The sequence below is a fragment of the Melanostigma gelatinosum genome, assembly GCF_949748355.1.
Source record: "Melanostigma gelatinosum genome assembly, chromosome: 9".
Taxonomy (NCBI): domain Eukaryota; kingdom Metazoa; phylum Chordata; class Actinopteri; order Perciformes; family Zoarcidae; genus Melanostigma; species Melanostigma gelatinosum.
This window is the reverse complement of record NC_136642.1, coordinates 19,580,075-19,593,117: the sequence shown is the minus strand read 5'-3', so window position 1 is coordinate 19,593,117 and position 13,043 is coordinate 19,580,075. Positions and strand designations below refer to the sequence as shown.

Here is a 13,043-nt window from a genome sequence, read left to right as displayed (position 1 = left end):
ACCATTAACAGCAAATGCGGCGGAAAAAAAAATATCTGGACACAGTTTTAAAAAATTTGACAATTTTTATTGTCAGAAATGAAACTGCATTAATGGTTCATAGAGGTTTCCCCAAAGCTGAACTTACAAGGAGCTGATATATAATTATCAACAATGTTTTATTACATATAAATCATCTGTAAGATCTGTCTTGGAGGTTTTTGTCCAACAAGTTATTTCACAACTAGTAATATGCTAATCTCTACAAAATACGGAGAACGAAAATGGACAAGAATTAATAACTGTGTCAAAATCAAAATTCTAACAAACAAAACTTAAGGTAACATTAAACAAAAGTATCAAAGAAAACAAAGAGCATGTTAGATATTTTGCTTTATTTTGATTTTACTAAGAATATAAGATGCATTTTCAAAAATTTAATTTCTGAAGTTGCATGAATCAAGTGGTTAATGTAGTCTTGGTGGATGTGAGGATTGCAAGTTAACTCACTTAGCACCAAAACCAGTTTCCACCACAGTCCCTCCCAATAAATGATGTTTACCCTGAGTTTAGCGTAGCCTAGGAGAGCACAGTAAAAAACAAACAGAAGTGATGTAAAAACTAAATATGTAGGCTTCATCCCAATTGAACAAGGACATGTAACAACAAATGTACGTCTTTTAGTAAATGTCTCTCTCCGCTACCCTTCCAGAACTATATTATGAGGGGCCCCATCCAGATAGACGACCATCTCTTCTCCGGCCTGCTGCACCTCCACGTCACCTCCGCCGACCTCTCCATACACGCCTCCCTCCACCTGCAAGGTGCAGTTGTCCAGCTCTGTCACGATGTAGTGCGTTCCTTCGTCATTGACAATAACCTGGGTTAGGCCTTCCTTCATCATCTGGGACGCGGCGAGCTGCAGCACCTCCTGCATCCCGTCCTGCCGGATAACCCGCACCTCCTGATGTTTCACGTCCGGCTGCACTACGCTCTGCACAGCCGCGGCTATCTCAGGGCTCAGGACCTCCCCTCGCCTTTCCTCGTGGTGGCCCATTTCACTGACGGCGCTGAGCAGAGCGTCCAGGGCCGCGGACGACTCCGAGACAATGTGACTTTGTCCCACCGCTCTAGCCATGGCCCGCAGCTCTTTCCTGGCCTCCCCCGAATCCAGCACCATGTACTGGGTGCCGCCTCCGGCCAGGTGGGCCCCCGCGGAAGCCACCTCCCTGCCCGAGGCTATGAATTGTCCGTCCTCCGTGATGTGGAGCACCTCCGCCACCTGGCCGGCCATGGCCAGCGTCTGCAAGGTGGCAGCGGCCGACTCCTCCAGGGCCTGGTCGATGGTCACCTCCCCGTCGCTGTAGCCCTGGATGATGATGACCTGCTGGACCGGCTCGTCGTGGACGGACGCCTCCGATGAGTCCTTATTGTGCACAGGGGAGTCCACGGCTTCCGTTTCCACAAATGTCGCCCCCTGACCCTTCAGACGGCACTCGAAAGACTTGGACACGATACCTGAGGGACACAGAGACACATTTGATTGCATTTTTGGGGTTTTTATTCCATTTCTGGAGAACAGAGTAGAAAGGCAAGTGGAAAAAAAGACCATCGGAGCTAAAGACCAAAAAAAAATGCACATACAGTCCCACACAACCGTTTAAAGTCATCCTCTTTCGTAATGTTCTTATAAAGTTATTATGTTTGTGGATCCACCACTGTGACAAAGAGGGAAAAAGAAAAAGCTGTAAAGAAGATGATATAAAAGGTAATGCGACACTTCGCATATTTGTGTCACTTAATGCATGAAAGGAGACAGAATATGGAGATATTAGGCTGGCAGAAGAGTGTGGTGAGACACGGCTGGTGCTAATTGAGCCACACTGTGCCCTCTCAGATCACAGGTTGCCATGGCGTTTCCAAGGTGATAGGAACAGTGTTAGAAACGCCATTGTTTAAACAGCGCCTGGCTCAGACATTTGTAGGCTAATCTATGCAGAAAATGGGAATTTGAGACAGTGAAGGGGGGGGGGGGGGGAGGGAGAGACTGTTCACGCCTCGGCTTCCGTGCGCAAATTAACTTATTGTACAAATACTGGAAGCGCACACATGTCACAGAAGGACGACGTTGACCCTGATTTGCTCTGTTTTAGTTTCACCTGAAGGTCTGCACTTCTCTACAACCCTTTAGGCTCATGAAACCCTTTTTGAAAAATCAAAAAGCTCTCTTCAAAACATCAAATTATTTGGGAATAACAAAAATAACTTTTGTTGCTTTTATCTCATTTCCATGAAAAGTTTACATTCCCCCCCCGGGGCAGCGTGGAGATCTCACAGTGCACACAGGAACAGACTCATCAATCATTGATGTTCCTATCTCCCCCTGACATTTAATGTCCTGCACTCACCAGGTTGACAATGTGATCAGAAAGACTGAGTCTGACCCAACAGTGCTCCGCCCTCCGCCCGTGTAAACAACAGGCACAGAAGCTCTTGTCAGACATGTAGGCGGCGACCACTGATCAGTCCTGCGCAGATACACTCCCACAATAGTACAAACCTGTACATGATGCGCTGGAGGAAACAACGAATGAGAGTGTGTGTGAAGAGTTAAGACCTGGACAGACTGTCAGAAATGCAAAGAACTCATTTTACAGCATTTAAATGACCGATAAAATGTTTTCTGTCCTTTTCTAGAAGCTTCTTCAAGGCTGTAAAGATACTGGCCAATTTGGCCAATATCAGAGGAGAAAAGTGTCAAAAGACTGCTCACGCTGTGTATTACTCTGTCCTGTGCTGCATGTTCACTCTTTTGCATACAGTATCATACATCGTTAAAAGCTGGCACTGTCCTAAAAGCGAGAACGATGACAACTTGTTATTTTAATGACACCTGCACACATACGCCCACACCTGTCTACAAGCGCAAAGTTTATTCTAGGGAGCAGCTAAAAACTGAAAGAGCGCTGGACAAAAGACATTTCCACATCGCTCGTCACAAAGGAAGGTGGAAGAGTTGGCGCTTTGTGCAGATGGCCGGGGTGATTTTCTCCCAGGGGACGAAGCTGTTTTCACCCACTCACTTCCATACCTGGCAAGAGCAGTTCCCACCAACTCTGGAGCCGTTTCCTTTTAGCGCAAAGACCAGGGCCTTGTTAAGAGGGAGGGCTGTTGGTACTCGGCAGCCTTGTTTAGATTGATATCGGGGCCACATTTTGCATTATAGCTCTAAGTGACCTACAAGACATTAGTTCGGCCTGCAGGGTTCGTCTGCACATCTCTAACTCTCTTAGCCTGTCTCTCCTCTCACTTTGTGAGTCTCCATGTATCTCTATACCTCTGCTGCACAGCACTCTCTCTCTCGCTCTCCTTATTTACATAGCATAAGAAAAGAAATGTGCCTTTGTGTTAAAGCAGATGAACAAAAACAACCTCTGACGCTGCAGTACACAGGCAACAAGTCGGTGCAGTCAATATCAATTCGCACTCTGCAATTTGTATCTCAAGTGACAAGCGCAGCAGTTGGTGTGTGGAGGGAGTTGGCATTTTGAGCAGCAGAGGTTACCTATTTACACAGAGCTACAGGGCCCGTGCTAACTGCCCACGCCGAAGCGCTGCAGGCTGAGAGGTCGGCTGTTGAGGACAATAACTCCGCTTCTGCGGCATCACCATAAAAGCTGTATTATATATATATACACGTGTGTGTGTGTGTGTAGCGGGCATGCTAGTGAATGAACTCCTGACTGTATGTATATGTTCGGCTTGGTAAACCTCCCTTTTTTTCCAGTTTGTGCCAAATATATTGTTAATGCATGTACGCATTCATGCGCCTCTCTGAATGCACGTGTCAATATGTGGGCGGGATGTTGAGGTCAGGCTTTACTGGTGTGTGTGTGTGTGTGTGTGTCAGCACAACGCGTGCTGCTATACCTATTTGTATGTGCATGCCAGTCCCTGCGTGTGCTCGCTGATATAAATGTGTGTGTGTGTGGTGCTTGTGGGGGTGGTACGGCTGCGCGTTGCTAGTGTGTGTGTGTGTGTGTGTGTGTGTGTGTCACATTAGCCATGGGGTGCTGTCGGCGGGACCCCGGCGGCGGCCCGCTGAGGTTTATGGAGTGTCACTCAGTCGCCGCAGCCGTGAATCAAGTTAATGTTGTAGATCCCATCTCTTCAGTTGTCCTGCGCTCCCGGTGGAAGAACAACATTTGAACAGCGTGATTTGGCCCCGGCGAGAGGCTGATGCCTGTTTAATATGTGTTTTGAGTGTTCTGACTGACTGACTCCTTTAACAGGAAGTAGGAGAGAGGAGAGGCAGGCTGCTTTATTGGCTGTGATCTGAAACAAGATGGAGGCTCCCTGAGAGGAATAAAACAACAGGAGGAAGATAAAAGGATGTTGGGACGGGCGGTGATGTCATGTGGATGTTCAGATGACAGGAAAGTCTGACATTAAAACGAAATCAATGACTAATGAGACATGTGTACAGAGCTCAAAGTATGTGTTGGAGAATATTATATGAACTTAATTAACCCTAATTCAGATTCAGACATCGTGCAGAGGTATGTGGACACAATGTTATTGCTCTGTGAGAGTGCCAGAACTATAAGAAAGGAGAACGACACGAGTGGAGGGGACGGAGAGATGTGCGTCAATAAAAAGGACGACAAACAAACAGAGAATAAAAAATAATCTTGGAGTGTAATTCTACATTTTGGAATAAATCAAATGGCAAACTGCAGAGCATAGCCCTTCTTTGTGATAACCGCTGGCAGGTGCAGCGATTTGCCAACACAAGGGTTTTTTAAGATCAGGCTGGGTCGCTATGAATTGTGGGAGTCATAGAAACCGTCCTTATTATTGTAAGTGGGCTAAAATCCAATAGTAGAGTTAAAATTGTTACGATGAGCATGCGCTTATTCTTTTAATATTCTGATTTGCTCTTAGTCTCGTTTAAGTGTCGATCAAAATAACATCTGGGGAGAACACAGCTGTCTGCTGTGCGTGGAGATACAACAGTGATGGAAATGAGTGAAACGGGATAACTCCCATCATGAATGAAACGATACTGGAATTGAACCCGATGTAGCCGGAGACTCCTCTGGAACCTCTTTAAGGACCCGCGAGGTGACCCCCGGACCGCAGTCTGCTCCCCATGTGTGCGGTGCGACAGCTTGCCCCACACCGGCCTGGTGTGTTAGCGTCAGGTCAGTGTCGGGGAGCTTCCCCGCTCTGTGTACGTTACAGATGCAATTATCGATCAGCGGATCAATGGGCTGGCCGGCGGCGGGGGCCCGGGGCCTCTAAGTGGCATTACTTCAGCTCGGAGAGGCCGCCAGGGGAGCGGTCAGACAGCACTTACCAGCAGTTAGAGAAATTAACCTTAACACCGAGACACCGGCACACACACAATCAATTACACTCGCAGCAACACAGGTCAGCCCGCTGAGAATGTGAGCTCACATGCACGTGTGATCAGGCCTACATCTTGTTATACTTGTGAGGACATTGCACTGGATGTATTCCCTAAACTTAAACGCCAGGCTCATCTCAGCCTACGTGTACCACACCCCGCATCCTGATTGGTTCTCAGAAGAATGGGCAGGCACAAAGACAAACATGAAAAACAAAGGAATCAATCATGTATAGACACTACAAGCAAGTCAAATATACTGTATCAAACCGTAACACAAGAGTGGAGGGAAAAAGAAAATGCTCCAAATCAATTACAAGATCAATGGCAGGACCATGAAACAGCCAGAGCTTATGATCAATTCTTAACTACGGCACGAAAGCCTTTACAATCCTTTTACCAGCCGATTACCTTCAATTATAGATACAAAGCCGCTGCCTTAAAAACAGCATGATGGAGACCCCTAAACCTGACACACAGACGTTATTTGTGGGGGGATTTTTTACAGACGAGGTAGTGTGTGTGTGTGTGTGTGTCAGGATCCAGGATTCCCCTGTCTGTTGTGGTGTGCCATGTGCTCTGTTTGTCCTCTGCCTTCAGACACCTCCCAGGGCCGCACCCTTAATCGTGCACGGCTGAGGACACTCAAGCTGATCACCTCCTGCAGCCTGACACACCAGATTCAGGGCCCCTTAATGAGTAGCCTGCCACTATATAAACTCTGGTCCTGCAGTCTGGGAGTGTCAGGTCGTACCGTCTTCTCCCGCTGAAACCCCGTGGTTCCTCTGCCCGCCTTGTGTCTGTGGATTACACTCCGCTCCTCTGCCCTCCTTGTGTCTGTGGATTACACTTCGCCGCTCTGCCCTCCTTGTGTTTTGTGGATGCGCTCTGCCGCTCTGCTCTCGTTGTGGTCTACGGATTACACTCTGTCGACTCCAGTATCGAGCCACGGGACTTCACGCCGTCAACTCACCAGCCCTCCAGTGTCGAGCCACGGGACTCACACCGTCGATCTGTCAACTCTCCAGTGTCGAGCCACGGGACATCACACTGTCGATCTGCCACTCGGGTGTCGGACCACGGGCTCCACACCTGCACCCACCTGTCTATAAATAAAGCCTGTTTAACATTCACTTCTGTCTCCTGTGGTCTTGCGTTTGGGTCCTATCTGTGAACTCCCGGGACAGAACGACCTGACCATAATGGACCCAGCAACCACAGGAGCAGCTACGCTGGCCGGATATAGCACGCAGCTGGAGGCACACCAGCAGAGGCTCATGGAGATGCGTCAAGCCCTGCAATCCATGGAAGCTGAGGTCTCTGAGGGGGACCCAGCAACCACAGGAGCAGCTGCGCTGTACAGCACTACCAGGCTGCTGGAGGAGACGAGACGTTCCCTGGCGAAGATGAGACGTTTCGCTGCGGAGGTTTCTCGGGTTGGCTGGTGCGGGCAGGAACTAGCCGGGACAGTCAAGTCTCCACCAGTTCCAGCACCCGCACTATTCCCGCCTGTCCTCGCTCCGCCGGTCTGGGAATCCCCCGTGCCGGCTCCGAGTCCCTATGATGGAACACTGGGGAAGTGTCAAGGCTTCCTGTTGCTATGCCAACGGGTGTTTGACCGACAGCCCCTGACTTTCGCCTCAGACAGGTCCAAGGTGTCTTACGTGGTCTGCTTACTGCGGGGAAGGGCTTTGGACTGGGCCATGTACACGGTGAGCAGCGACCAGCCTAATACTGTGGGGTATGTGGACTTTGTGACTGCTCTGATGAGAGTTTTTGACCCTCTGGGGAACTCTGAGTGTATGGTCAAGCGCCTTCTCAGCCGGAGACTGAGCCATGCAAGGGTAGCGGAACACTCAGTGGCCCGGTCGACTCCGGCTCCCCGTAGTCAGACTGCATTGCAGCCGGCTCCTGTTCCTGTCACCTCTTCGCCGCAGCTAGCTCCGGTTCCTACCGCCTCTGCGGCACAGCTTTCGCCAGTCCCGGCCGCCGCCGTCTCCGTACCGCGGCGACCTCCAGTCCCGGCCGTCGCAGTGCAGCAGCGACCTCCAAGTCCCGCCGCTGCCGTCCCAGATCAGCAGCGACCTCCAGCTCCCGCCGCTGCCGTCCCAGAGCAGCGACCTCCAGTTCCCGCCGCTGTCATCCCGGAGCAGCAGCGACCTCCAGTTCCCGCCGCTGTCATCCCGGAGCAGCAGCGACCTCCAGTTCCCGCCGCTGTCATCCCGGAGCAGCAGCGACCTCCAGTTCCCGCCGCTGTCATCCCGGAGCAGCAGCGACCTCCAGTTCCCGCCGCTGTCATCCCGGAGCAGCAGCGACCTCCAGTTCCCGCCGCTGTCATCCCGGAGCAGCAGCGACCTCCAGTTCCCGCCGCTGTCATCCCGGAGCAGCAGCGACCTCCAGTTCCCGCCGCTGTCATCCCGGAGCAGCAGCGACCTCCAGTTCCCGCCGCTGTCGTCCCGGAGCAGCAGCGACCTCCAGTTCCCGCCGCTGTCATCCCGGAGCAGCAGCGACCTCCAGGTCCTGCCGCTGCCGTCCCGGAGCAGCAGCGACCTCCAGTCCCAGCTGTGGTCTCGGAGCCGCAGCTATCCCCGGACCTCGCGGCCGCGGAACCAGAGCCGCTCTCTGGTCCTGCCGCCGCAGGGCCAGCTCCAGTTCCTGCCGCCGCAGGGCCAGCTCCAGTTCCTGCCGCCGCAGCTCCAGTTCCTGCCGCCGCAGCTCCAGTTCCTGCCGCCGCAGGGCCAGCTCCAGTTCCTGCCGCCGCAGCGCCAGTTCCTGCCGCCGCAGCTCCAGTTCCTGCCGCCGCAGCTCCAGTTCCTACCGCCGCAGCTCCAGTTCCTGCCGCCGCAGTCCCAGTTCCCGCCGCAGCGCCAGCTCCAGTTCCTGCCGCGGCCGCCTCTACGCCAGTTCCTGCCGCCGCAGCGCCAGCTCCAGTTGCGGCCGCCTCTACGCCGCAGCCCGCTCCAGTTCCTGCCGCCGCAGCGCCAGCTCCGGTTCCTGTCGCCGCCTCCGTGCCGCAGCCTCTCCCACACCCGGCCGCCGTCCCAGAGGCGCAACGACCTCCAGTTGCCGTCTCTGAGCGGCAGCGACCTCCAGTGCCCGCTGCCGTCTCTAAGCAGCAGCGACCTCCAGTGCCCGCTGCCGTCGCGGAGCAGCAGAGACCTCCAGTACCTGCCACTGCGGCACCAGCATCCTACTCTCCAGAGCCCTTCCGCCCGCCCGGCCGTCCGCCGGAGCACCAGTGTCCGGAGCCCTTCTGCCCGCCCGGCCGTCCGCCGGAGCACCCGTGGCCGGAGCCCTTCTGCCCTCCCGGCCGTCCGCCGGAGCACCCGTGTCCGGAGCCCTTCTGCCCTCCCGGCCGTCCGCCGGAGCACCGGGGGCCGACGCTCTTCGGCGGCCCCGTGGCGGGTCAGATCCTGTCACCCCTCCTCCGGACCCCCGCCGCCCACCCTAGTCGGCCTTATAGCTGTGGGGAAATCCCTCCTCCGGACCCCCTCCACCCGCCCTGTGTTGGGTCTTGTGTTACGTCTGGAATCCGTGCCTTAAGGGGGGGGTACTGTCAGGATCCAGGATTCCCCTGTCTGTTGTGGTGTGCCATGTGCTCTGTTTGTCCTCTGCCTTCAGACACCTCCCAGGGCCGCACCCTTAATCGTGCACGGCTGAGGACACTCAAGCTGATCACCTCCTGCAGCCTGACACACCAGATTCAGGGCCCCTTAATGAGTAGCCTGCCACTATATAAACTCTGGTCCTGCAGTCTGGGAGTGTCAGGTCGTACCGTCTTCTCCCGCTGAAACCCCGTGGTTCCTCTGCCCGCCTTGTGTCTGTGGATTACACTCCGCTCCTCTGCCCTCCTTGTGTCTGTGGATTACACTTCGCCGCTCTGCCCTCCTTGTGTTTTGTGGATGCGCTCTGCCGCTCTGCTCTCGTTGTGGTCTACGGATTACACTCTGTCGACTCCAGTATCGAGCCACGGGACTTCACGCCGTCAACTCACCAGCCCTCCAGTGTCGAGCCACGGGACTCACACCGTCGATCTGTCAACTCTCCAGTGTCGAGCCACGGGACATCACACTGTCGATCTGCCACTCGGGTGTCGGACCACGGGCTCCACACCTGCACCCACCTGTCTATAAATAAAGCCTGTTTAACATTCACTTCTGTCTCCTGTGGTCTTGCGTTTGGGTCCTATCTGTGAACTCCCGGGACAGTGTGTGTGTGTCACACTGGTGCAGGCTTTTGAAGGTGACACTGCTAAGTAGATAAAGTGTCAGTTCTGGGTGTATCCAGGTCACCGGGGAAAGCCTACCATACGAGTGTGTGTGTGTGTGTGTGTGTGTGTGTGTTTCTAAGTGTTTATAGCATGTCTGTATTTTAATGTCTATAGATGTATTTGTGTTCATTGTGTTTCATTATTGTTGGAATGCTGTTAAGCATTCCAACAATAATTATATTATAATAACAATAAACTATTGTTCTTCGAATCTTTATTCAACTTCTTCTATTTCTTCTGTCCCACCTCTTCTTCTCCTTCATTTTTTAAGCTACAGAAACCATTCAACTATCAAAATGTTCAGCTCTTTCACCAGAGGGGTGCTATGACTTTTCATATTTCTAACCTTTAAACTTTTTGAATTATTAAGCTTTTTATTTTCAATGGGATCTCTATGGAGAAGATTTTCAAATCCTCTTAAACTTCTTCAACTTTCAAATCCTCATACTTTTAGCTACAGACACCATTTCAACTTTCAAATGTTGAGAAAACCCTCAACTATTGCCAACATGATTCAGCTTTTTGATATCTTTTAAACTTTTTGAACTGCAGCAATTTAACTTTTATGATTTTTCAGCCCTTTTCTGACTTTATAATGGGTGTGTATTGCACAGCTTAGAGTGCGTCACCGCTAGAGTGAAGAGCAGCTTGAGATTCTTGTGAAAAAAACATTTGTATTTTGCCACTGTGTCCACAATCTTCACTCTTCATGCATCATTTCTGGATGTAGAAGTAGCTAATATTGTCCTTGTCGTAGAAAAATTACTGTGGAATCCCACAGATTTCCACATTTGACACAGAAGCCGTTAATTGAGAGGAAAACCAACTTTCTGCTCCATAGAGACCAATGTTAAATTTTGCTTCAAAAACATCTTCCACAGAACACGGTACTCCATTTCTAGATCGCCAGTTAAGCCACATTTTTTACACTACAGACACAATTTTTACAGGATCTGTTCTTCAACTCATTCTTCCCCTCAATTATTAATATCAGAGCAATAGGAGCTACGGTTATGGGAGTTTTGATGATTTGTTTGAGAGGTGTTTCCCTGTTTTATCTCCATGAAATGGCTTCAGGCACACAGGTGTTTGCGATTGAGCCAATTAGTGATGTTGCTAAACACACAGACTCACAGACACACGCGCACATACACTCCTCTCCCTCTCTCTCTCACTAATTCTTTCTTCTCTCTCTCACTAATTCTTTCTTCTCTCTCTCTCTCGCTCTCTCTCTCTCTCACTAATTCTTTCTTCTCTCTCTCTCTCGCTCTCTCTCACTAATTCTCTCTCTCTCTCTCTTTCCCTCACTAATTCTCTCTCTCTCTCTTTCCCTGTCTGTCTCTCTCTCATACAGTCATTCAGGTCTTAGACTTTTAGAGGACTGATTATGTCTCCTCTCCCCCTCTCCCCCCCACCCAGCACCACCCTTTCAAAATAAAAGCCCCATGGATTAACTGCATTTAAACAAGCTCAAAATTTGGCTTTTTTGTTAAAAGAATGAATGCTCTTACTAATACTGCGACAACTACTACTGCTGCTGCTAATATAGTATTACTACTACTGATACTTCTACTATAACTTTTGCTGTTGCTACTATTACTATTACTGCTACATCAATATTATTACTTCCATGACTGCTATTACTACCACTACTACTATTACTTATACGACAACTGCTAATAGTACTACTACTGCTATTCATGCTACTAAAAGTAGTAATGCTACTACAGCTATTAGTACGACTGCTACTAGTACTACTACTACTGCTACATCTTCTACTGCCATTACTATTACTACTACTACTGTGATATTAAATACTACGACCAATACTACAGCTATTACTATGACTACTGATACTACATCTTCTACTACTTCTTCTAATTACTAATACTTCTACTTCTAATAATACTACTACTACAAATATCACGACTACTACTACTAGTACTTATTATAATGCTACTAATACTTCTACTAATACTTCGACTACAACTTATACGACTACAAATATCACCACTGATGAATTTTTTTAAGCCACAGAAACTGTTCAAATATCAAAATGTTCAGCTCTTTCAGGAGAGGTGTGATATGACTTTTCATATTTGTAATCCTTAAACTCTTTGAATTATTAAGCTTTTTGCAATTTGTTTTTCAATTGGATATCTATTTTCAGCAATGTTTTTGCGATTAATTTCAGTTTTCAGCATTCCAACGCATTTTCAGCAGGAAATGCTTTTTCTAGTTATTTTCATAATACGATTCCTTTATTTTTCTATTTTGTATTGTTATTGTATTAGTGCATGGCGTTTCTGTCATTGTGTTATTATGTTATGTGTTTAATTATCCATACTATATGTACATCAATATCTTTACATATCCGTGCAGAATGTGTATAGCAACAACATACAGTATGTCTAAGTACATAGGTTCATGTGAATACTATTACTTCTTTACATATTACATTTAGACCACGAGCTATACTGCATGTAAAGAGCGTAGATGTTTATTAAGTATTTAACTTTAAACAGTTACATGTGTTGAACCTCTTTGCAGACTAAAAAAGACAGGCATCAACATGTGCATGTGTTTACTCACTTGTATGTGTGCGAGTGTGTTTGAGGATGTTCTTTGGTCGAGCCGTGTACACGACGACCTTACCTGCCTCTCCTCCCCTGTGAGGCCTCAGGCAAAGCGGCATGTGTTCCCTATGCGTGTGTGTGTATGAGTGTGTGTGCGTGCACAAACTAGCAGGTCAGCCGAGGTCTGGCTAGTGATGGCTCTACTTTGTCTGGTAGGGACAGCCGCTACTGTCACCTTTACAAACGCCATGAATCAACGCCAGGGAAGACAGGCCGGCCGACCAAAAAACAACCAATTATACGGCCGCCCGATTGACACCGGGTGGACCGGGCAGGGAGAGAGAGAGAGATGGAGACGCACTGAACACACCCCAAGGACGAACAAGCAGAAGAGAATGAGGGCACAGACTGACAGGGGGCCTTCTGGACTGCGACGCCGATACGACAATATTAACGCATCGTTGACTTCAGTTGGAAGTTCAAGAAAGAGTGAATGTCTTTTACATAATCAGTGTTATTATATGTTGTCAGTTGACATCACACAATGTTTAGTCCATAGAACGCGTGCATGAAGTCTCTAAGAAGGAAGCATAAATCATCTGACGCACATGCAGTGTTTTCGATTCTGTACGGTCTCTTTACTGTCGTTATTTTGAGTCGTCCACCATGAAGAGAAGAGTTCGGGTCTGGTAGAGTCTCAGAAACACCCCGCACTGTGTTTTCCTCCAGTGAGTAGCAAAAAATGAGAGGATAAATGATGTTGTCAAGACTGACGCATCCTCTACGAGCACAACTGTGAGTGCAAGCC

At 49.5% G+C, this 13,043-nt stretch overlaps 1 protein-coding gene across 1 annotated transcript in view; it reads right to left on the bottom strand.

The window, feature by feature from the left end:
- Nucleotides 1-179: 179 nt before the first annotated feature.
- Nucleotides 180-13,043, bottom strand: part of znf407 (zinc finger protein 407) — a 149,434-nt gene continuing 136,570 nt past the window's right edge. Inside the window, exon 9 of the mRNA XM_079275762.1 lies at nt 180-1,497. Within this exon, the coding sequence (XP_079131888.1) occupies nt 680-1,497 (818 nt within the window). The 3' untranslated portion in view covers nt 180-679. The remainder of the gene's footprint in view (nt 1,498-13,043) is intronic.